Genomic DNA, 26,704 nt, shown 5'->3' with positions numbered 1-26,704 from the left:
TGCGACCCAAAGACCTGATACAGCGTGTTTCAGAAGTAGTGTCGAACATTTTAGGGTATTGTTCCTGGATGATAGGAGACTACAAATTTTATACCGTATTTTAAGTGTCCAAAACTCAGCGGTTATCCTTATAGCTGCCATTTTGTTTTTTTTTACTTGAAAATTTTTATCTCAAGAACGAAATGATGTATTGATCTGAAATTTGGTATGAATATTATTAATACTATGAAAACTCAACTTTAAAAAATAAAATGAAAAATTTTCAAAATAGCGGCCATTTAAAGTTTTTGACGGCAAATTTCACGAAAACCGTTCACTTTACAAAATATTTACAGAAGACAAAAAGTTAGAAAATGTTATCAAGATTCCAAGGATACCTTATTTATAAAGATTGGTCGGAGAATAACAGAGAAATATTGATTATTTTTGTACTGCATGCATGATCATGAACAAACAAGATCATCTGAAAAACATTGTAAAATCAGCTGGATGGCCATATGGAGCCATACCGAGTTTCAAAGCTTCATCTCAAATACAATTTGAATTGAAAATTTAATATTGATGTTTAAAATAATGGTGGAAAGTGGTCATGCAATACGAAAAGAATTAATTTCTCTGTTATTCTCTGACCAATCTTTATAAGTAAGGTATCCTTGAAATCTTGATAAAATTTTCTAACTTTTTGTCTCTTTTAAATTTTCTGTAAAGTGAACGGTTTTCGTGACATTTGCCGTCAAAAATTTAAAATGGCCGCCATTTTGAAAATTCACATCGAAATTTTTTCATTTTATTTTCTAAATTTTATAAAAAATTTAGATAAAAATTCTTGAGTGAAAAAAACAAAATGGCAGCTATAAGGATAACCGCTGAGTTTTGGAAACTTTAAATACAACATTATTTTTAAGTCTCCTATCATCCAGGAACAATACCCAAAAATGTTCGACACTAGCCTACTTCTGAAACATTCTGTATATAGCCAGCCAGGTCACACCATATTATTATTATTTTATAGCCCAATTATTTCTAAACAAACATTTGAATGAATACCTAGATTATTTAAGCTTCAAAGTGATTAACAAAATTTATGTAGGCTACAATAGAGTAAACTGAATTTATACCTAATTATAAATTATTCTTGAACTGACCTAGTCTTGATGAAAGAGTGATAAGACTGCATGTTACAAAGGCGACCAAGAACCCACACAGAAGGGCTTGTTGTCTATGAGTAAATGGCAGGAAGCATAGGGTCCTGAACAAGTTCATCTCACTGTAATGACAATTTTTTTCGTCATAATATAAGTAACAAAAAACTACCATATAATATTAAAAAGTACGAAATGGCACACAGACGCTGCTGGTTCAAGATTTTTCCAGTTACAATATACTCTAAAGAGTGAGTCTTATGTATGGGAACCCTTCAATAAATTGGAGACTATTGTAGATATAATACTGTAACTTTCAGGATAAGTTAGTTATTGATAAAATACTCTACTTTTTGACGTACAACTGAATTTCAACCCCTCATCAGGGGTTGTAACTCGAATATTTTAAATGTAAACACCCATTGTGTGGTAGGTACATCATTTCAAAGGCCTTTTTAAAACAAGAAAGATGGCATCGATAAAAATTTCCTAAGATACTTTTATCCAAAATGGCAGCTGATTGGAGTTGTAGTTTTCAAAGAAATAATTGATAAAGTTCAATTAACCGCCATTTTGGATAAAAGTATCATAGAATAAATTGTTTGATAACATCTTTCTCGTTTGAAAAGGCCTTTAAAATTATGTATCACACAATGGGTGTTAACATTCTAAATATTTGAGTTACAACCCCTCATTTCCTCAAAAACTGAAACTTCAATAAGCCGCCATTATGGATACACATATCATAGAACATTTTTATTGATGCCATCTTTCTTGTTTCAAAAAGGCCTTTAAAATGATGTACCACACAATGGATGTTTACATTTAAAATATTCGAGTTACAACCCCTAAGTCACCCCCTGATGAGGGGTTAAAATTCATTTCTACGTCAAAAGGTGGAGTATTTGACCAATCAATTATCTTGAAAGTTACAGTATTATAATTATCTACAACAGTCTCCAACTTGTTGAATGGCATACATATTGATGGCACTCTGTATAAAACATACATTACTATTTTAGTGGAGAGATCTAGAGGCGGAGAGGTTCCTTTATTCTACTTTTTATTCGATTTGAAATATAAAATTGATATTATTTCACCTGCCCAATTAAGACCCATTCGATATAATCAATTTTTATCAATGAGGGAAAATTATTATGGTGTGTCCGCTTTCTGCTACCGGTATTATTCCCTAAATGTAATATTTTCTGACGGTCAAAATAACATACGGTAATGAATTGGAAATCTTTCATTTTCAACTTAAATTCTAGATGAAATAAGTTTTAGGGTACAATGTAAAAAATTGAATAAAATACTCGAAACTTACCTTTCCTAAAGCAAGCAGGTACGGTAGGTCTTTTTGCACTTTAGAAATTACTCTCCACAAATAATAACGAATACTAACACTAGGAGAAAATCTTACTCTAAAATTACAACACCACTAAAAATATTCTATTACAATCTTAACTCATATTCTTGAAGCATTAGACGTTTTTCTTATTAGGTACATGAATCGTGATCCAAAAATGCTGAATGATTGGATGATGTATATTTAAATTAGCTTGAGCAGTATCGCTCGATAACGTACGCACTTGCTTCACATCGCTGGTTCATTATAATTTAAAATGAGATAACTTACTAGAATGACATGGGTAACAAGTAAGTTAAAATTTATTTTTGTTTTAGTCTTGTCAGTATAATTTGCTACATATCTAATACGTGATCTAATCAGCCAATCTGAACGCTATTTGATGATAATTTATTGATTGATTTGACACCAAATTGATAGCTTACAATGGTAGGTAATTACAATCATAATTACCGCGCCGGAGGTACTGTAGTTTATTTAAGTAGCGATGTAAACTGAGGCGAAAAAAGTTGATTTATTATCAGATGATGGTGATGGTATTTACTGTCAGTGCTCATGCTGATGCTTTTACCTTCCTTGCCCTATTACCATAGGTAAGGAAAATGTTGCTTTCCGAAAAAAATTAAGGTACCCCAATTTCTAAATTTCTAAACGTTTCAAGGTCCCCTGAGTCCAAAAAAGTGGTTTTTGGGTATTGGTCTGTATGTGTGTGTGTATGAGTGTATGTGCGTCTGTACACAATATCTCATCTCCCAATTAACGAAATGACTTAAAATTTGGAACTTATGGTCCTTACACTAGCCTATAAGGATCCGACACGAACAATTTCGATCAAATGCAATTCAAGATGGCGGCTAAAATGGCGATAATGTTGTCAAAAACAGGGGTTTTCGCGATTTTCTCGAAAACGGCTCCAACGATTTTTATCAAATTTATACCTAAAATAGTCATTGATAAGCTATATATCAACTGCCACAAGTCCCATATCTGTAAAAATTTCAGGAGCTCCGCCCCATCTATGCAAAGTTTGATTTTAGATTCCCAATTATCAGGCTTCAGATACAATTTGAACAAAAAAATTCAAGTGGAAAAGATTCAGCATAAAAATCTCTACAATTAATGTTCAGTAACATTTTCACCTAAAATTGAAAATAAGCTTGAAATTTCAGAAAATATGATTATTCAATTGCAAACTGTTCGGCAACTGTTGATTTTATTAAATCATTCACTATGAAGAGATAGCAGATCTCGTGTGTATCCAGCGTTATTGTCCTGTCACCAGCTGTCTTGGATCTTTGAATAGTAGACTTGAGATGCGCGTGAACACTAGCGTCAGGTGATCAATTTTCATAACGGCAAGGAAAGTCGTGTGAGTGCCACACAAGATTTTTTTCGTTTCTATCTGTATTAGTCCGGGCGCAATAATGTCATGAAGGCATTCCGTGGTCATTTTCGGGTGGAAGATGTCTCAATTTTATAGTTAGGTCCATCATTATGAGAAACGCGATAATGATAAGTCCAAATCACAGGCAAGCACCTCAAAAAAGATGGCAGCAAAATTGTCTAGGGTTTTGCTAATTGTATTTCAAAAACCGTTCAAGATATTCAACAGTTTTATGGAAGAAAATATTCTAAAAACCTTCTTCTACAATTTTAGTTCCATAAAATTTCTCTATAGCTGATGATTGAAACAGGGAATTCTACTCACGATGTACCCTAACTTACAAAACATATTTATTATCACAAATTTACTCATCAATAATAAATATACTCGTAGATAGATGAACAGTTTTTTTGTAATTATCGTTCAATAGAAATTGGGCATAAACGAACAACAGGCAAGTAATAGTCTATTTATCTCGACTTAAAATTAGAACAGAGAATATTAGAATTCAAAAACATCAAAATAATATTTACAGTCGTTTTATTTCAAGTTTTTAGAACTCAAAAGGTGAAATAATTTATAGAATAGTTTTATAATGATATTGAAGTAAAATAGAAATCATCCAGTATCCTTTTATATTCAAATGATGTATAACATGAATAGAAATACAAATTTCAGTACCCTTTTTGAATTATTTTATCACAACTATAAATAAAATAACCCCGACGGAGGGTTTTAAAATTTTGTGATGAAGTAATTCAAAAAGTGTACTGAGATTTGTATTTCTATTTATATTACAAGTAGCCTTAAACAGAAAAGAGACAATAGAAACAGAAAAGAGGCAGATGCATAACATGTATTCATACACTCATGAGAATCATTTTCAAATAATAGGGTATTGGATGATTTTTATTCAATTTCAATAATCGTAGTACCTCTATAAAGAAAACATGAATACATTATAAACATTTTTGAATTGTTTTCTCTCTAAGAGATTTCTCTCCAGTCACCCAGTAACATTATAATCGATATACAAATGCTTCATAGCAAAATTGACATAGAAAATATAAACTAAGAAAATCCTTATACTGTACAATATCATTGTAGCAGATGGAATTGGCAGATTTGACTTCAATCATATCATTTGATCATTATTTGATATTATTTCTTCAATAGGCCTACTACATCTCACAGAATTATTGTAAACAAATGAAGTAGTGTTCCAAATGAAGTAGATGAGGCAAGAAGTCATAGCCACTGGGCAGTCGCATCATTTCGGAGGAATCTATGGGGTTCTCTTGAAAGGGCTTTAAGTTTGTCACATTATGTGAAACTGTCTTCGAATTTGTTTGAGTTTCGCTCAAACCTTTAGTTGGGGAATCGTTCATCAAAGCCTCCAATTGCTGACGTAGGACTTGCACTTCTTCTACTTTTATTCTGTAGTTGTCATCCACTTTATATACACTCAGACGAATAGTCTTGTAGGGGTATTCCAGTAAAACATGCTCTGTATTACAATGTAATCTGTTTTTTTTGTATGGAATTTGAATTTGTATACCACAGAGAAGAAGAAGAATCTTCTACTTTGTGATTATACTCTGTTTGTAATTTAGCCAGTTGATGAACCAAATGCGCATGTCTGTGAACACTTGTAGAAAATTTAGTGAGACATTGAACGATATTATTCTTTGCTACTGTTACTATAAGAGCGAGCAACGAAATACTTCAGTAGATCTAGTCCATGTAAATGAGATACGAAAACCAGTTTATAATAAAATATGGACAGTAAAGTTACAACATAAAAGCTAGCTGATGCACATAGCTTATAGTATTTTTTTAAAAAGGTTGAATACCATTACAAAGTGGTGAAGTGGAATAAAGCATTATACCATCCACTCCTTTGCAATATACTGCTTGGTATGAGACAAAATCCATAACCAATTAAATAAAATTACCAAGAAATTGTCAAAAACCACAGATTTTAATGAAATTTATCAGAGATTGACAATGGTGTAACAACCGAAACCGGTCTTCCTAAATTTCAATAAAATCTGTGGTTTTTGACAATTTCTTAGTCTTTTTATTTAATTCTAGCTGGCCCGGCGAACTTCGTACCGCCAATTAGTTTAATATTCATCTCATGACAAACTTTAGCTGGATGCACACCTGAGGAGGCGCAATGCAACATTTTATTTATATAGATAATTTTCCAACTGCAAAATAAATAATTTATTGAGAATCAATTAATTCTGAACACCGAAGACAGCACAATTATTCGAAACAAAGCAATGTCTTCAGAGCATGTTAGTCTTTAAGCTGAGGCCGCACTGCTGAATGGTTACACACAGAACAGTCATTTTGTTTTTAGTCGGGGAGTTTAGAATAAAATACATGGGCGGTTATGGAGCAGCACACACTCTTGTCTACTATCTACCGACGGCTGTTGTATGATGCAATGATTATAACAGCTGATTTTTATTTCTGTGTGTTACCAGCTCACAAATCTTCTCCCCGTAAGGATTACATGTAAACTTTGAAGGACCGTAGGAAGTCGGATTATAAATTTGATAGGCCATAAACCTGGTCCTGAACATAGCGAACACAACTAAAGAAAAATCATCAAATTCGGTGCACACATAAAAAAGTTATTAAATGTCAAAATTTGAGGCTCGATTTTTATTTATATATTTAATATGAATAATTACCACAATATCAACTTTTTAACTACACAAAAATCTGGTGTGGCGCACTCACACAACTTTCCTTGCAGTTATGAAAATTGATCAAGTGACGCTACTGTTCCCGCGCATCTCAAGTCTACTATTCAAAGATTTGAGCCAGCTGGTGACAGGGCAATAACGCTGGAGACACACGAGGTCTGCTATCTCTTCATAGTGAATCATTTAATAGAATCAACAGTGTTGCCGAACAGTTTGCAATTGGATAATCACATTTTCTCGAATTTCGAGCTTATTTTTAATTTTAGGTGAAAATGTTACTGAACATTAATTGTAGAGACTCTCATGCTCAATCTTTTCCACTTGAATTTTTTTGTTTAAATTGTATCTGAAGCCTGATAATTGAGAATCTAAAATCAAACTTTGCATAGATGGGGCGGAGCTCCTGAAATTTTTACAGATATGGGACTTGTGGCAGTTGATAGAGCTTATCGATGTCTATTCTAGGTATAACTTTAATCAAAATCGTTGGAGCCGTTTTCGAGAAAATCGCGTAAAACCCTGTTTTTGACAACATTTTCGCCATTTTAGCCGCCATCTTGAATCGCATTTGATCGCATTTGTTCGTGTCGGATCCTTATAGTGTAAGGAGCTTAAGTTCCAAATTTTAAGTCATTCCGTTAATTGGGAGATGAGATATCGTGTACACGGACGCACATACACTCATACACACACACACACACACAAACACACATACAGACCAATACCCAAAAACCACTTTTTTGGACTCAGGGGACCTTGAAACGTATAGAAATTTAGAAATTGGGGTACCTTAATTTTTTTTGGAAAGCAATACTTCCCTTACCAATGGTAATAGGGCAAGGAAAGTAAAAAGTCCATAACTAATATTATTAAATCGTAACTTATAAATCAACCTACTGACCTACCGTATTCATGATGAAAGAGTGATACGACTGAAAATACCAAAGAGGAACAAGAACCCGTACAGAATTGGTTGTTTTCGAGCAAGTGACATCCTGAGTAGGGTCCTCAACAAACTCATTTCCATACTGCAAACATAATGTATTATTGTATCAGTAAAGTAGGCCTGGATATCGGAAATACAGGGTTGGGCAGGGAGGTATTGATGATTTAAAATACCAGTAACACACTCATTTTTAAACGAAACTCAAAATTTAGTTTTTTAATGTGTACCTTGGATGTTGCCATTATAAAAATTAAAGAGGAAAGAATTGAAATATTGATTATGTCCAAAAAATAACATCTGTTAAATGCTGTCCGCTTTTCCCATATACACTCCTGTAGACGTTGTGAGAAGTTGTCCATACTCCTCTGAAGCATTGCACGTGGTACCGCTTGAATTTATTGTGTTATTGTTTCACTCAGGGCTTCAAGGGTTCGTGGTTTGTTCATGTATACACATGCTTTTGGGTAGCCCCATAAAACTTATTAATGACCCTCACTTTTTTCGAGAAAACGGTCGAACCGTCACTGTCAATATGGATCATTACCTAAAGATGCTGCGTGAATTCTTCTGCCAAATTGAGAAGACGACGAATCAATGTCAATACTGTATGATTTCAACAAGATGGGGAGACATGCCATACATCGAGAGCAGTTTTATGGTATTTCTAAGGCAGACCTTCCCTGGACGCCTCATTTCGTTGCGTGGAGATGTGGAGTGGCCTCCTCGGTAACTGGACCTGTCACCTTGTGACTATTGTTTATGGAGCTACTTAAAAACACGTGTATACATAAACAAACCATGAACCCTTGAAGCCCTGATTAAAACAATAACACAATAAATTCGAGCGTTACGAAGTGCAATGCTTCAGAGGAGTATGGGCAACTTCTCACAATGTCTACAGGAGTGTATGGACAAAAACGAACAGCATTTACCAGATGCTATTTTTCGTACATAATCAATGTTTCAATTTTTTCCTCTTTAATTTTTATAATGACAACATCCAAGGTACACACTAAAAAATAAATTTTGAGTTTCGTTTAAAAATAAAGTGTGTAACTGTTATTTTAAATCATCCATACCACCCTGCCCAACTCTGTATTATGAGAATTCATAGAACACAGATTAAAGTCGGGGCCACACTTATCATGCAACGTTCCGATCCCACTCCGATCTGATCACGGATGACAATGTCCTACAATGGAGCACGCCACACATGTCAGTCATGTGATTTGTTCCACCATCACCCCTTCCACCCCGCAGAAATATCGGACATGAGTAGGATCGGAAAGCTGCATGATAAGTGTGGACCGGGCTTTATACTGTTTCTATACTAATAAATAATTTATTTGGCATTAACTGTGAAAAAAAATTACAATAGAAGTGACAAAACCCTTTTTTCAAAGCTCCCAATGAATAAATAAAAAAAACTTGAAAACATTGGTCTATAGTGAGGTCTACGTTATAATGGTAGTGTTTGATTAGCGATAGTATTGTCCTTGTCTATCATTCAACAAAGCGGATAGCGCTATCTCTTTCTCGTTTTGCTCCGTTGCCAGATCGTCTTTTAACAATATAGAATTAATAATTAATTAACAAAATATTTCATTTTAATTATGAAAATTCACTATGAAAATAATTGAAGAATATAATCTCTTGTTTAATAAAATATAATCGAATATTTAAAACGAGAATGAACAGTTAATATTACATCAATAAACCTGTATCAGCTACCGTCTATAGAAGGCATTGACAAGAAAGAGGTTCGGCAACGTTGTTCTGCTATCTTTCAATGCCATTATAACGTGGACCTCAATATAGGCTATATGTTAGCATAAATATGTGGTCCAAGTTAGAGTATTTATGTTTTTTTTTAAATCTTCGAATCTTGAAAAATTTACCCAGGGCATTCTTGAATGTTGCTTCTAAAAGTTAACTATATGATATTGTTCATTTGTTTGCAATTTCTGTAAGCTGTAATAGGCCTATTGCAGAAAGTATTGTTGAAGAGGCATGATCAAATGTTATGATTGAAGTCCAATAGGGCAATTCCATCTGCTACAATGATATTTTAAGGATTGTCTTAGCCTATATTTTTGCTGTCAATTTTGCTATGAAGCATTTGGATATCGATTATAATGTTACTGATTGACTAGAGAGAAACCACTTCAAAAATAATTAATATATTCACTTTTTCTTCATAGAGGTACTACTATTATTGAAATGGAATAAAAATTATTATCCAATACTCTTTTATTTATAGATGGTACTCATGAGTGCATGACTACATGTTGTGCACCAATGGAATATAAAAGGGTACGGTACTGGATAATTTATATTTTACTTCAATTATAAAACTATACTATGAATTATTTTATCTTGTGAGTTTTAAAAACTTGAAATAAAACGACTGTGAATAGCCTATTATTTTGATAAATTTGAATTCTAATATTTAATATAATAATTTTAAGTAGAGATAAGTAGACAATACATTAATAAACAGATAGAGAAATATAGAATTAAATTTGTTAACCTATTTAATTTGTTGAGAAATTTCATTAATAATTAGATCCTTCCCTTATGATACATGCTGATTATAAATTGGAAATTCACAGCACAAATTTTTGAATGATAACAATGTTCGTCGATAAACTCAACTTGAATCGAACAACAGGTGGGAGCAACCACTACCTCCGTAAACAAAGCCATAGTGCATTCTGGTGCGTAGTGGAACTACTGGCTCAATTGTCATCGCAAATCCAGCTCATTGCAATCAAATATGTAAATATTTGGATGGAAACTTCATTGAAATTATCACAAGAATATGCTTTTGTCGATATTCAACCTTGATCATTGTTACTGGTGTATGGTCTAGATAAAATATGCAGAGTCACATATGGAATTTCCATAAATGGTGATTGGAGACAGATAATAAATAGTCATGCATAACATTAAGTACACAAATAAATTTATTTCCATTATAATTAATAATTATCTGACAATAATTGAAAAATAACATTAACAATGGTGACAGTTCTTAAAGAAGTATGAAAGTTGAATGATATAATTAATAACGAATAAAGTACGGTACCGTATTCGGAATAGTGTGCATAATTATAAAGGTATAATGAACTTTTGTGTATGGAACTGAGCAGGTGGTGTCTGGTGAGATTGAACTACATTATTATCCATCAAAAGCCCAAAAACATACATCCATAGCTGCCTTCTAATATAGAATGAAAATAAAACTATTTTTAGTCTATAGGTGGGTTTTCTGGCCTTGTTTGAGACTATTTTAAAAGTGTTCTTAGCATAATGAAGGTTGGTACACCAATCAGAACGATTCTAGTACCTAGTTGTACAGTTTAGATTGTTTCTTGTAATCGGATGCTAAGTAAACAAAGCTTGAGACAGTTTCAAAAATGTTCTATGATCAGGGATTTGAATATACGTATAATAATAGTCAATAAGTTAAAATCTGGCAGAATTCAAAAGAATTGTTTTTTAACAATTTTGACTTGAAATGAAGTGATATAAGTTGGACACGAATAGAAAAAAATGATTAAGATAATATCATTTATTATCACATAACAAAATAGTTGCATAAGCTATTCAAATTTGATATTCAATAATATACTGTACTTAGTATAATTTCATGTTAACAGCTTAAGTTCAGTGTAATCTTTTTCATACAATATCTATACAACATTCAATTACAAAAATATGGTTAAAAGACAATCATGATAAATTTAGACACTTCATTATAATGCAGAGCTCGACTTACATACAACACATCAACATGCAAATAGATATAAATTACGAAATGTATAGTATTTTATTACAGTTGAAGATTGATTTTCATTAGAAATTAATAGTTAGTTTAGCAATAACAAATGGATTTAAAATAGAATAGTAAAATACAGAACTCAATCGCACTGCATTGAATTTGTTTATATTAGTCATTAGCCATGAAACGTTTATTGAGCTGCGTTCACACCAAAGTTATTAACAAAATTTTTATTTCTCCGTCCTTATAGATTCTATTACATTGAACATAACTTATCATACACATGATGGAACATATGTGTTTGCCAAGTTCCGTTCAATCTTATAGAATCTATAAGGACAGAAATATAAACTTTTTGATAATAACTTTGGTGTAAACGCAGCTTTAGACAAGTAACATTTTTGTTTTAGTAGTTAAATTGCCTAAAAAAGGGGATTCAGTATCAATGAATACCTTAAAGAGTGGTATAAAAAATAAAATAAATGTCTAAAAAGTAATTAAGATAAAATAAATGTCAACTATGCCATAGAAAAATAAATGTCAACAAGATTATAATTCCCATACCTATCAAATGATAAAATGAGGACCAAGTAAATGTAAGATTTACTAATTGTCTAAAAAATTGAAAAGCATTATATGGGATCAAAAATCTCTTTTTATAGTTTAACTGCGATTTGAAAGATTTGGTGCACTTCTTAGTTGATATTTGAAAACTAAGTTGATTTATGTTGGGAAGAAAATTAGTAAAATTATTAGGAAAAACACATTTTTATTGTTCATATATTGATTATTTTTGTCAACTAAATATGGCACTAAACCTGCATATTTATTCATTTGTTTGCTTATTCATTGATTTATAAATAGAGAATAGATTTTGGTTGGGTAAAAATTACTACTTTCTTCACATAATACACAATGAGACTGATGGAAACTTATCAAATATGAATTGTCGAAAAAAGTGGTTGAAAATGGTTTATAAAGTATAAAAACTGATATCAATCAAGTAGGTACCTAATTGAGTTTTGTTGAAGATTAATTGTTTGCTTCAATTGAGATTTTGAAAAATAGTATTCCTAGATTTAACGAAATAGAATAAATAAAAATAAATATTATAATTTTGGATAGGATGATCGGGATAGAAGAGAAATTGGTGATTAAAAAAATATATGGTATATTATTATCATTCAATAAATATTTCAATCATTGTTATCTATATTTAAAAAATAAGATTAATGAGGAGAAATGCGAAACATACCATGTAACCATTGTCTTTTTTTCTTTAGGGCTACTCTTGAATATTAATAAAAATAGAAATTTAAGTACCCTTTTTAAAATAATAATAATTATGATAATGGCATCATAGCCAAAACATGTTGTGACTACATAATTTTAAAAAGGGTACTTGGATTTCTATTTTTATTCACATGTAACCATTATACGGTAATCTTCAACTGTAGATTTATACTGTACAATCTTTTTCGAAGAATCTTTTGCATTATATTGAATAAAATGACATTATCTTTGATATCAGACATTAAGCATTACAATAAAAAAGTAACATTTAACAACAAAATAACAAAATAAATCTTGTAAGCGTATTTAAAAATGACTAAATTGAGCTCACATTCGCTATATAATTATTGTTCAAAATACAAATATTTACAATATCAAAATAGTTAATAAATTCCATCCATTTATTCCGTAATATTACCTCGCCAATCATTTCCCTCTCTAAACATATTTACAAATAAGTCTAAAAACGAACAATATTATTATTAATTGACACAATAATTAATACGATTCAAATTTAATGACTATATCACATAAAAGTAAAACGTTAAAATTCATTCGAGGCTGTCAGGTATAAACAACTAAAAGCACCTAGTACCCAAGTACTCAATAAAAATAATTAACTCCAACTGAAGACAAAATCTAAACTTTTGAGCATATCAATTGAATACATTTTATGACTGTATATTTTGGGAATAATATTGAGAACTAAAATTTTCACTGATAAATCGCATAATTTTTTAGGAATCAATTTGTTTTGAAAATGAATAATTTTATTGTTCTCCTATCAGTCGAAATATTTCTTTCTAAAATTTCTTCACAATTTTTACAACAATAAACAGAACCAGAATTGTTGCAAAAATTGAACGAAGTGAATAGCAATGATGAGTTTTGTAAGTTGAATAAAATTATTATAGAATAAGAATAAAATTCAGAGTGAATTCTTATGGTAATAAATTCAATATTAACTCCTTGCCTATGTGTCATAAACCTGACAGAGCATTGAATTAAGTTGTGTTGCAATATTGATAATATGGTGCAATTAATTTTAAAATTTAAGTACCAAAACATTGATTCCACAAAAATATTAATTGTTAGATAATGTATCAATAGGTCAATTAAAAACTTCAAAGCAATAAAAATAACTAATAAAAATGGTTCTTTCCGAAAAGAAGGTATTGGTCCTCTGATTGGCAATGTTCAAAATTTATATACGATAAACCTATATACTTTATGGACAATACAATTACACATAATATAATAGACAGTTCATTTACGATAATACAATACTGTACAAAATATGGGACATAATCGTTTATAACGAAGGTGTGCTATGCAACTATTTATAATAATTTATGCTTGACAACGCTAAGATAATGATATTTGCTCCACAGACTTGATTCGATTTTGATTTTTGTTCTAAGAAGCCAGAAGAGGGTATTGAAAATAGAGTAGCTGTCAGTGGCATATGGCACCATGGTCAGTGTTTGGAGCGACCCCCGCGGAGTCTCGTCAGCGTGTGTCATCTCACGTCATCCGGCTGGATGTGCATCTGAAACACACAATGCAATCACTTACAACTCACAAACAAACTTCAACAAATACTTACTACCGAGATACAGTCACATTGATTAAGTAAGGATTCCTTCCCAAGCTCGAGCTTGCTCTTTTGCGGAAGCAGTAATGTTTTATTTTGTAGAATAAGTTTATTATTGCAGTGTATATTGTATAGTTTATTGATTTCTTTTGAAATTTACGAGGAATAAATATAGTCCGGGCGCAAATGTCATGAATACGGCAGCACTCCGTGGTCATTTTTGGGTAACAGCCGTGGAAGATGTCTCAATTTCTTCGTTAGGTCTAGCATCATAAGGATCGTGATGATGATAAGTCGAAAACAGGCAAACACCTCGGAAACAAGATGGCCGCCATAATTTTTACGGTTTTGCTATATCGCTTTTATTTCAATAACCGTTCAAGATATTTAACCGTTTTTCTAGACGAAAATATTTTAAAAACCTTCCTCTACAATTTACGATTATCGTTTTATAAAATTTCGGAAATCGGATAAAAATAGGATTGGTTTTACCACCAAAGTGTTTAGAATTAACCAAAATATGATGTTCGAGAGAATCGACTCATTTCGACCACTCTTTTCATGATTTATTCATCTTCATAAACTTGAAACATACATTTTTCGGGGACAACATTTCACTTTCCACCCTGTAAATGTATTCGCAGCAGACATATACTAGTGTTATTTGTACAATGTTTTGGTATATTTCCAAAGCTTCAAAATGACATCTGTTTGGAGGCTGTAAGTCCATATTCCACGGCTGGAGCGTCATCGGAAAAAGAGATTGATTGAAACCAATCCGATTATGTCTCACAATAACTACCGGTAAATAGCAAGCGATATAAAACTTTCTACCAATAATGACAGCCATCTTGAATTTTCCAATGATGTCGAATATTTTCGTTGTTTCCATCATCAATATTCTTATTCGGCTTGTTGTAACGAAGAGATTGAGACCATTTGCAAGTCTCTATCTTGAAGTAGTCATGAAAAAATCGATTTTATAGTTCTAGCTTGTTACCTCATGCATATGGAAAAACGCACCAGAAACCGTGCAGGGTTTTCTTTGGAGGGCGCTGGAGAACTTATTTCTTGACGTACAGCGCATAAAGATATATCGATCCAAAGTTGAAAAAACGCTCTAAATTTCTTAGATTTGTAATTTCTCTGCGTCTCTTGCACGAAAAAAGTTATAATGGTATGAAATTTGAAAAAATTAGAAGAAACGTTTTTTGGGGCTTTTGAAGGTTATAACTAATAAAATATGCGTTTTAGAGGAAAATTTCATGAAACAAAAATTTTAGAGGAAGGTTTTTAAAATATTTTCGTCTAGAAAAACGGTTGAATATCTTGAACGGTTATTGAAATAAAAGCGATATTGCAAAACCGTGAAAATTTTGGCGACCATCTTGTTTCCGAGGTGTTTGCCTGTGATTTCGACTTATCATCATCACGATCCTTATTCTGCTAGACCTAACGAAGAAATTGAGACATCTTCCACGGCTGTTACCCAAAAATGACCACGGAATGACATTTGCGCCCGGACTAAAAGATATGAATGGAGATCTCAGTTTTAGGAAAAAACCGATATTCGGTATTTGAGAAATGTCCAAACTTAGCCTAGGATTTATAATTTTGGTTACGGTATATCTGATGTAATATCATCAGAACATATCAAAACATTCATTCTTGTTTAAAATAATAAATTATATTTTATACGTCAAGAAATTATATTTTCAATGATAAAATAATAAATTTTCATAATTGAGATTGAATATTTTGTTAATCATTTATATTTCTACATTCTTGAAAGTTAAAAAAACTATCTGGCAACGTTGCGGAGCTAGCAAAGGATAGTGCTATCTGCTTTGTCGAATAATAGACAAGAATAGCAACACCAATAATAATCAAATACTGCCATTATAACGTGGACCTCACTATAGTAGTTTTCCATTCCTCCATGATTATTATCGATTACTGCATTGTTGTTCAATTCCAAAACATCAGTTTAATAGTGAAACACTTTTTATGACATTGCACTCACCTTCACTGATTTTTTTAATTCCACACTGAACATGCTTCAGATAGTAAGTAGTCGACGGTAAGGCTCAACTCACACTTACGCGACTCAAGTCGAGAAGAGACTGCGACTCTAGTCTCTTCTCGATGCAGCATGTGTTTCCAAATGGTGACACCCAGACCAGTCGATTCTAGCATAGAGAAACAATAGCGTAAGTAGATATCCCATGGTATAGGGCGTTTATGTCGCAACTTTTACTGTTATCTCAAGTCAATTACTATCGATTATTGAAGATTTTTACTGTTTTGGCCTGGTAAGTGTGTATGAACGGCATAATATTGATTGATTGATTGATTGAGTACTTTATTTATGTAGATTACAATATATACTGGCTTATACACTTATATACAATAGCTTACAATACAGCAAAATTATAGATGAATTTACATAATATAGACTAGAAAATAATTATTGAACTGTATATGATATGAAAAATGCAATCTGTAATAACTGTAGATAATTATATTGTTATGCATCTACATAAATTGGCGAAGCTTTGGACATATCAATGTCCATTCTTCGGAAAGAATATTAAAGGTCGATTAATATGAGAGACTACCAGCGTCACACACCTTTTTAGGAAAGAAATACGTGGACTATCAGTTTGAGATAACAGTAAAAGTTGCGACATATACACCCTATACCATGGGATATCTACTCAAGCTATTGTTTCTCTATGATTCCAGTCTCCGCGACGTCACCATTTGAAAAGACATGTTGCGTCGAGAAGAGACTAGAGTCGCCGTCTTTTCTCGACCTGAGTTGCGTAAGTGTGAGTTGAGCCTAATTCATGAATGGTTTATTGGAAGGGGAGGGGATCTTACCTCACTAAGAATCGCCCAATTATCGCTGTCTGAGTGAATTGTCAGTCGAAGTTCTTGAATAGCACCCAACTTACGATTGACACTTCCTTCCGCCATTCCCTTTATATCGAATTTACCTGCAATACAATCATCAATTCATAAAATTCAATGATATATGTTGAAATTCTAGCAAAATATATTGTGTTGTCTAAATTATAAATTGCTAACTATTGTTGTATAAAGTTAGTTTCCACAAAAATATGGCTCAATCTGACTGACTTCTATTAACACTATCTATAGTACAGTCACTACATACATTGGTGCTTGCAATATATATTGTAGTTCAAAATCATGTATCATAAATGAAATTCGGTCAAAAAAAGGAAATTTATTGTTGAGTGCACTCAAGCCCATATTCCAATACACAAAAATTGGCCGATTTCTATATTCAAAGCTGCATATCTTGTGAAATACTTCCGATAAATTTTCCATTTTTCGACCGAATTTCACTTATGATGCATGATTTTGAACCGCCTTGACGAGCTGTAAAGAATGAAGTGTAGTAAGATGAGATCCGAACATTGTGTCAAAATTTATGAGTGTTTGTGTCTTTTCAGCTCGTAAACGCGGTTCAAAATCATTTATCATAAGTGGAATTCGGTCGAAAAAGGGAAATTTAATGTTGAGTGCACTCAAGCCCATATACCAATACACAAAAAATGGCCAATTTCTACATTCAAAGCTGCATATCTTGTGAAATACTTCAGATAAATTTTCCATTTTTCGACCGAATTTCACTTATGATTAATGATTTTGAACCGCCTTGGCGAGCTGAAAAGAATGAAGTGTAGTACGATGAGATCCGAGCATTGTGTCAAAATTGATGAGTGTTTGAAATTTTAATCCTTGAGCTGGTCTCATGCGCACCTCTCCTCTAGTTAATACTGAAATGGAGTGCATCTAACGAGTGATTCTCATAGAACATAATCTCATGAAATCATATCAGTGTGCGAAATATTAATATGACGACAATTTAGTTCGCCATGATGGTTGAAGCTAAAAATTAGGTGTTTTTCACAATACAAGGAGCATTGTTGTCAGGTGTACCTGGAAATTTATATGAGATAGAGCGCTCTACCTGATCTCATATTGTAAAGCACAAAAATACGCCCAGAGGGATTTTGAATTATACATCTAAATGGTAACAATCGGAAGATATTGCTGATCAAGAACTAAAATTCATCAAATTTTATTTTTTCTTTAAATTTCACTCATTTTTGAAAAATCATAACTCAGTACTCATTAAAGATAGGGAGTTTCAAATGATCTGATTTTATTGAGAAATTTTTAATCCAAAAAAGGCAAGAGCAAATTTGTCCGTCCGATTAACGGATTAGGCGGAAATAGCTGAAAACTAGAAAATGTACCGGAAATACGAGGTTTTTGGGTCACTCTGTATCCAGCACAAGGAAATTTTGCATGAATAAATTCGTTCTGGACTTCTCTCATGTATCCACATAATATATAAAAACATCAGAATTACAATATATATTGCAAGCACACACCCTTTTTTATGTCTAACTTATATTGACTGGACTACTAATCCACAGACGAAGGCCAATCCACCCACAGACAGGAGTTTTTATAAAATTATCTTATGTCTAATAAGATGTCATTCCTCAACTTCGCATTACCGTGCATTAGTCTACTTATGTGAAGTAAGTTCATTTGATATTAAATTATTTTGAATATGACTTTATCACAATTATTTTCAACAGTCTGATAATTCCCTACTCTGACATTAAGATGCAGAAGCCCACTTATGTAAAGAGTTATTTTAAAATTGAATTATGTTTGCTACATATAGCCTAGTTAAAAAAAACAAATTAAAATAGTCAATTAAATTAGTAACTGAAAATGTTGAAGAAATTACAGAAACCTTGTTTTGGATTTTTTCAAAGACCAAATATTTTGTAAATTATGGAGTTTTGTCACTGGCTTTTCATTTTGGAAAGAAAGACATGCTCTCGATCTTCTTGTAAACTGTGACGAAGGTATTGCTTCAGAAGACCTCAGAAGTGGCTGCAAAAAAAGTTATTCTATTCTAAAGAGTGAGCGAAGATCTACTCTTATATGAATGAATTGTCTAAAATATTGATAATTCAATACCACTTTCTCTAAATATTTGATTGTCAATATATGAATGAATTGTAAAAAATATTGATAATTCAATACCACATTCTCTAAATATTTGATTGTCATTATTATTCAAAGACACAATTTTCTGTTAAAATAGAGCCATTCTCTAAATATTTGATTGACAATATATGAATGAATTGTAAAAAATATTGATAATTCAATACCACATTCTCTAAATATTTGATTGACTATATATGAATGAATTTGTAAAAAATATTGATAATTCAATACCACATTCTCTAAATATTTGATTGTCATTATTAATCTAAGATACAATTTTCTGTTAAAATAGAGTCACAGTTGGAAATTATTATTCTATAATTTCTGGAAATACTTGAAGTGAATACAGACCCACAACAATGTAGCCATCTGTGGTAATATTATCAGCCTGTGGAATAGGAACGACTGGCAAGACTTCTACTGTAGCATTGTAGAACCTATCAGACGGATGCTCTGCATTCCCACTCTTGAACAAATACCTGAAACATACAAATAAAAATCAATTATTCACAACAAAAGTCTCGGTTTCAATTAATTGGTCTTATCAATTTTCTCAACAAAATTCATTTATTTGAAAAACGATTTTCTTCAAAAAGATTCCAATCTTGATAAAGTATAACATTTCATGAGATACTGTAGCTTTAATTCCTGAAGTAATGTTTATTAAAATTATCCATGTCTATTACAAATAATTGAATTATTTGATAAACTTGAATACATATTTTTGGAATAATCAAAAATGCAACAACATTAAATTAATTTGAATATAATAATGAAATAGCTTTGCATCGAATCAATCTATATTAAATCTATAATTAATCTATATTAGAACATGAATCAATCTTTATGAATCATAATTCAATCTAACTATTGAACTAGGCTATATTTATTTATTTATTTACAATGTCAAGGAAGACTACAGGCATTACGCCCAAATCAGTCTTCACTACTATTTACCAACAAATTGAACATGTAAGAAATGAAAAATTAATGTTCAAAAAATAAATATTCAATATTCAATCTATATTGAACCATAAAGCATCATTAGAAATTCTAAAAACTGTAGGTATAAGTGGGATAGAACTAGAATGGTTTGAATCATATCTCATATGAAAATCTAAAAAAATCCAAATCTCATATCTCCAATTTATTCTAAAACATTATAGGTCCAGGCTGGCGTATTTCAAGGTTCAATTTTGGGTCCCATACTGTTTCTGTTATATGTGAACAAATTACTAAAAGAGTTGAAATTTCGCTGTTTGCTGATGACACTTCGTTCATCTTTAGAAATTCTTCATTAGATGGTTTGGAAATAAATGCTTTCACTGGATTCCAGTCAATTGTTCAATTCCTGAGTCAGAGACAATCGAAAATAAATAGTAAAAATGTAAATTCCTGCAATTCAAAAGCAAATATAATTCAATAGAGGATAGAGCAATAAACGTATTTGTAGAGGAAAATGAATTGGACCAAGAAGAGATAGTAGCGTTCTTGGGAGTTGTATTGGATAGGAAATTAACATGGCATCCTTACATTGAAAAGAAATGTAATAAAATTTCATCTAGGATATATGTCTTGCGGCAGCTTGCTAGGTTAAATGATAAAAAAATACTGTTAACTGCTTATCATGGTCTTATAATATCACATATTAGGTATGCTATTTTAGTATGGAGTAAGGGGTAATTCATCTCAACAAAATTTGGACAGAGTGTTTAATTCAAAAGAAGACACTCAGGTGTATAGAGAAAGTGAATAGGTTAGATTCTTGTAGGCCTATATTTAAAAAACTTGGCTTTTTTACTGTACCATCTTTGTATATATATATATATGAAATTATAATGTATGTGGAAACGAGTGGTGTGGACAAAAATTCAAATATACATGAGTACAATACACCAAACAGAGCTGATCAATATAATTATATTGACTCACAATAGTAGATTATTTGAACAAAAACCATTATATATTGGAAGGAAATTCTATAACAGGTTACCACAGCTCCTTAGAAGTAATGATGATTAAAAAAAAAAAAAACATCTTCAAAAAACATTTAGTTGATGGAGTATTTTATGATGTACAAGAGTTCCTTTCAAACCAAGTCTAGGTTTGATTTAATTAAGGTTGAATGATGTAAACTCGATGTTAATGATGTATTATGTAAAATTATTGACCTGACTTGTATCTCTCTCCATTGACCTTGTACCCTCCATAGCTGGAGTCTTGTAATCTTTAAAAAATTAATTAATTAATGTGTTTTTCCACAGGTTATTCATTTCATAAACGTTTTAATTCATAGTTTCGTTTCTTACAATTCCAATAACATTTTTGAAGGGATAGATGATAAATTGATATATTGAAAACATCTTATTTGATAAAAACAAGTTTAATTCGGAGAGAAAAATAAATTATTCAACAGACATCATTCAGTCATCTGAAAGACATATTTTCTAATGACCACTCATTATAATCTGAATTTTCATTATAATTATTTAATTCTTTATATAAAGCCTATCTATATCTCCAGGAGAGTTTGAATCCACATCTTAATCTACTAATGAAGCAAGATCATAACATGTTCAATCTGAATATGAGTATTGATATGAATGATGTCAGCCGTATAGACAGTACTTACTTTTTAATGAAGAGAGGCTTTTTGAACTTGAAATGTAGATGATCGCCGGCCTGAGGCAGCAGACCCCAGAAGAACGTTTCGCCGGCATAAGCTCGCTTCAGCGTGTATAACTTGTAGGCGTTCATCGTCGACATCACCGTGGCTTCCGGATTCACATGTGGGAAGTACAGTTTCACTTTCCCAAATTGTTTGTCCTGAAATTTTGATGATTGATTGATTATTAAAAAGTCTCAATCTCAATACACAATAGTGTGTCAATCAGGCTGAAGACCTGACTTTAGTAAATCTAAATAGATCTAGCAATCTAAATTCTTGTAACGTGAATGATAGCATTGATAATGTTCAAACTCATTCTAAAATCAATGACACAAACTCTAATAGTTTGACAAAGTGGGTAAAAGTTAACGACACAAACGGATCGAACAAGTGGGTAAAATCGACTTCTACTATCGATGTCGATACTGTTGACACTTCAAACAATCGACTTACTGAACAAGTTGACTTTGGCAATTCGGCTGTTGAGGTTAGGCGTGATTTCACACCTACGGTGACTGTAAATAATGATTTTAATGTGACAAACAACAACGCATGGTCTGATGTTGTAAAGAGATCAAGGAAAGCTAAAATGACTATTCCTGTAAGTACAGGACAACCGTCCACGAGTGCCAAATTGAAATGTGACGTAAGTAAGAATTCGATTACTAAAAATTCAATTGCTGTAAATCAAAAAACTGCAAGTAGGCTTGCTAAAAAAGGTATGATTATAGGCACATCTGAGCATGAATCTAGTCTCCTGTCAGCAGGTAATAAGAGAGCATGGTTTTATGTGGGTAGAGTGAAAAGTGATGTTAGTGTTGACACTGTAAGAGAGTTTATCGTGAAATCCTTTCCGGGATCAGACCCAGTAGTTGAAAAATTACCAAGCAAAGGTGTAAATGCAAGTTTCAAATTTGGAATTAATTTTGATAAGAGGGCGGAAATCATGACTAGCTCTGTTTGGCCAAAAAACCTAGTCTTGAAGCGTTTTTTATTCAGGAGAGACTCCAAGAAGACGGTCAGCTAGCTAGTACAAACGGATCTGACTTGAAAACTGTACAAATTGTAAATAAAATTCTCAAGTTTGTCTATGTGAATGTTCAATGTCTCAGAACCAAATTTAATTTAGTGTCTCTATTTGTTGACAATGTATGTCCTGATATTTTGTGTTTGAGTGAGCATCATTTGGTGCAGTCTGAAACCAATCACTACAACTCCATTTCTCATTTGAGTCTGGCAGCTGTTTATGCTAGGACAAATCACAAAAATGGTGGTGCTGCTATTTATGTTAACAAAAATTTGGATTACAAACCTATTGATGTAACACAATACTGTGTTGAATTTGAAATTGAATTGGCTTGTGTGGAACTCAGTGCTTTGTCCATTATAGTGGTCTCTGTCTACCGTGCTCCAAGTGGAAACCTGGATAAATTCTTCGATTTGTTGGATGGATGCAGGCTGGGCAGGCGGATGATACTGGGAGGAGACATGAACATACATCTGCAAGTTGAGGATGAAAAGTACTCCATATTCAAATATCTTCTCCAGAGTCATGGTCTATTTATCACAAACCGTGAACCGACTCGTGGTAGCTCCTGCTTGGACACAATTGCAACATCCTTGAACACCTGGGAATATGAAGTGACTGTTGTTGATCCAGTTATTGCTGACCATGATGCAGTTGTGATGGACCTGCACCTGGGGCTGGTGAGTGATTCTGGAGCTGGGCAGCCTGATACTGGACCAATCACATATCGTACTATCAGGGCAGACCGACTGCCTCTCTTCAAGGCTGCTATTGATGGTGTTGACTGGAGCAATGTTCTGAACTGTTATCAGCCAGAGAACGCATTTGGTGTTTTCTTTGAGTCTTTTATGGATGTGTTCAACAGTCATTTTCCTTTAAAAGCCAGAACTTCCAGGAAATTTGCAAGGAATCATGGAAAGTCTGTAAAGATTCTCAATGACAAATCCTGGTACACACCAAGGCTAGCACAAATCAGAAATTTGATTGTTGCTCTCCATGCGAGGATGGGGCTCATTGATGATGAGGGGGGCAGACTTCATCTCCGCAACCAGTACCTGAGAGCAAAGAGCATTTATCGAGCTGAGGTTGATGCTGCTAAAAGGGCGGCCAACATGTCAAAAATTGAATCTGCAGGAAACCCATGTAAAGCTGCCTGGGACCTCATAAACCAGATCTCCAAAGATTGTTCGAGACCTAAATGTAAAGCTACACCAGATGAATTCAACAGCTTTTTTATTGGTGAGGTGGAAAAGATAGTTGCTTCCATGAATGATGTGAGATACAATGCTCCTGGTTACATAACAACCGAGTGAAGTTAGAACGGTGGAAGGAGGTCAGACCTGCGGATGTTGTTCGTGTTATTCGCGGCTTCAAGAACTCCCACAGTCCTGACGTCCATGGAGTTACAGTTGGTGTGCTGAAGTGTGTTGCGGATGGGATTGCTCTTCCCCTGTCTCATGTGCTCAATGTCTGTATGCGACATGGCTGTTTTCCTGATGTCCTGAAGTTATCCCGCACGATTCCAGTCTTCAAAAAGGGTGACCCTGAGTCTATGAACAACTATAGACCTATATCAATCATTCCTGTATTGGGTAAGGTGTTTGAGGTCCTAATGAAGGAGCAACTTGTGTTCCACTTCGAGAGGAATAATCTTTTTTCTGACGCACAGCATGGCTTTAGAAGTGGAAGGTCTACGTTCACAGCTGTCTCAGAGATGATTGATTTTATTGTCAAAGCCTTTGAGGAGAGAGATCTTGTTCACCTGGTCCTTGCTGATCTGAGTAAGGCATTTGATTGCGTGCCTCATGGAATTCTTCTTGAGAAGCTTGCTGGGTATGGACTGGGTGGTGAGGTGCTTGTGACCCTCAGATCCTACTTGACTGGAAGGAAGCAGATCATATCCATTGGAGGTGCTCTCTCACAGCCTATGCAGGTGGATCATGGTGTGCCACAGGGATCGGTGATGGGCCCACTACTCTTCCTGGTCATGATCAATGATCTTGGGCTTCTTGGACCGGTGCTGATGTTTGCGGATGACACCACAATTTACTCTAGGGGGCGGACGGTTGAACAAGCTGGCTTGCAGGCTCAGCAAGTTTTTGATGATGCCAAGCAGTGGTTTGAGAGAAACAGACTCTGCTTGAATGAGGGGAAGACTCAGCAACTGGTATGTGGGCTTCGCAGCCTTGCTGACTCTGCCCATAAATCAGTGGTGAAACTCCTGGGATTTGTCATTGACTCAAAATTGACATGGGCTGGCCATATTGATGGAGTTTGCACCAGGCTGGCACGAGTAATCTACTTGCTGCGTAGACTCAGAGCCCTTCTCAGCAGGAAAGATATGGTGATGGTATACTTTGCCCTTTTCCATTCCCATCTGCTGTATGGACTTCTGCTGTGGGGGCATGCAGCGGGCTGCAAGAGTGTGCTGATGCTCCAGAAGAAAGCACTTCGAGTGATCACCTCAGCAGGGCATCGTGAGCACTGTAGGCCTATCTTCATTGACCTGGGCATCCTTACGGTCTTCAACCAGTACATACTGTTGAGTCTGTTGCATGTTAAGGACACCGAGGGCAGTCATGTGCTGAGGGCTGATCGTCATGTGCACGCTACAAGGAGGAGACTTGACATTGACATACCTCGCTGCAGAACCAACAAGAGAAAAGACTCCTTCCCAATATTTGCACTGCGCCTATACAATGACCTGCCTGCTAATGTGAAGAACCTGCAGGGTATTGCTTTTAAAAACCGAGTTGAGATCTGGCTGAAGAGGAACCCATTCTACTCAGTCAATGAGTATTTTAATGCTCACAAGGACAATATAGTTTGACCTGTCATCTTACCATTCGACGCCATCTATCCAGTTCCCTGGTCATGGATGTAGAAGGAGGAATTAAGGAATTAAGGAATAAGTAAGATGAGTTGCTAAGGATGAATTCAGAAAGAAACAAATACGAAACAAACTCTTTATGTTATGAATATTTCTACTTAAGATTTGTAAACCTACTTTGAAGAATTTGGAAAAGGAGCACGTCATCGATTGAATCTTGTATTTCTTGATTTTGTAAATTAGGTAATATGGACATATTTTACAAAGCAGAAATTCCCAATCGGGAATATCAACTAATAACTGCTACCGTACCCATAAACTAGTACCATAACCGGTAAACATAAGATGTGGAACTAAGGTGAAATGAAAACGATATTGTGAGTTCCACATAATCTATTTCAGCCAAACTTAAGTTTCAATGCACTCAGTCATCATCTTCAACTGAAACTCAAGTTTAGCTGAAATAAATTATGTGGAACTGACAATATCGTTTTCATTTCACCTTAATATGGAGAAATTTCACAATATCTCTGTTCAGTGTAAATTGTAGATGTGGAATTATTAATTTTAGCAAGATTAAATCAATATAAGAAGCCTGTAGAACTTACCTTAAGTTTTTGAACTTTGCCTTTCAATGAAGACTGAGTGCCTATGTGCTGGAAGAGAGAGGGCTTGCAGTGAACCCATAATTCATCTTTTGCTTTTCGACAAGCCGCCTGCAATCAAAGAGAATGATCATAAAACGTTTTGAAAACAGATTGATAATAAATTGAAACTTTCAAGTGATTGGGAATCAAACTGATACTGCAAAGTAGTGATTAGGTACTCAGTGGACTCAACAGGAATTAAAGTACAGGTAAGCATCGGAATTAGTATTATTATTTAC

General features: G+C 33.4%; 2 protein-coding genes across 8 annotated transcripts in view; both read right to left on the bottom strand.

Moving 5' to 3' along the window:
• The window catches only part of LOC111062852 (alpha-1,3-mannosyl-glycoprotein 4-beta-N-acetylglucosaminyltransferase B-like), a 30,177-nt gene extending 19,904 nt beyond the window's left edge, over positions 1-10,273 (bottom strand). The window contains exons 1-3 of one of the 6 annotated variants that reach the window (XM_039431145.1): positions 10,092-10,272; positions 7,517-7,643; positions 1,146-1,267 (exon numbers count right to left, since the gene is read on the bottom strand). In XM_039431145.1, coding sequence (XP_039287079.1) covers positions 1,146-1,263 — 118 coding nt within the window. In that variant the 5' untranslated portion in view covers positions 1,264-1,267; positions 7,517-7,643; positions 10,092-10,272. Of the gene's footprint in view, positions 1-1,145; positions 1,268-2,469; positions 2,750-7,516; positions 7,644-10,091 lie in introns of those variants that run through there. The other 5 variants (XM_039431144.1, XM_039431141.1, XM_039431143.1 and 2 more) reach the window with 5 other exon arrangements.
• Positions 10,274-10,504: 231 nt separating this feature from the next.
• Positions 10,505-26,704, bottom strand: part of LOC111048409 (alpha-1,3-mannosyl-glycoprotein 4-beta-N-acetylglucosaminyltransferase B) — a 248,108-nt gene continuing 231,908 nt past the window's right edge. The window contains exons 9-13 of one of the 2 annotated variants that reach the window (XM_039431139.1): positions 26,427-26,534; positions 21,926-22,119; positions 19,645-19,772; positions 17,116-17,231; positions 10,505-14,187 (exon numbers count right to left, since the gene is read on the bottom strand). In XM_039431139.1, coding sequence (XP_039287073.1) covers positions 14,158-14,187; positions 17,116-17,231; positions 19,645-19,772; positions 21,926-22,119; positions 26,427-26,534 — 576 coding nt within the window. In that variant the 3' untranslated portion in view covers positions 10,505-14,157. The remainder of the gene's footprint in view (positions 14,188-17,115; positions 17,232-19,644; positions 19,773-21,925; positions 22,120-26,426; positions 26,535-26,704) is intronic. The other variant, XM_039431140.1, reaches the window with a different exon arrangement.

The sequence above is a fragment of the Nilaparvata lugens genome, chromosome 6, assembly GCF_014356525.2.
Source record: "Nilaparvata lugens isolate BPH chromosome 6, ASM1435652v1, whole genome shotgun sequence".
Taxonomy (NCBI): domain Eukaryota; kingdom Metazoa; phylum Arthropoda; class Insecta; order Hemiptera; family Delphacidae; genus Nilaparvata; species Nilaparvata lugens.
The sequence above is the reverse complement of the archived record's forward strand: the minus strand, read 5'-3'. Positions and strand labels throughout refer to the sequence as shown.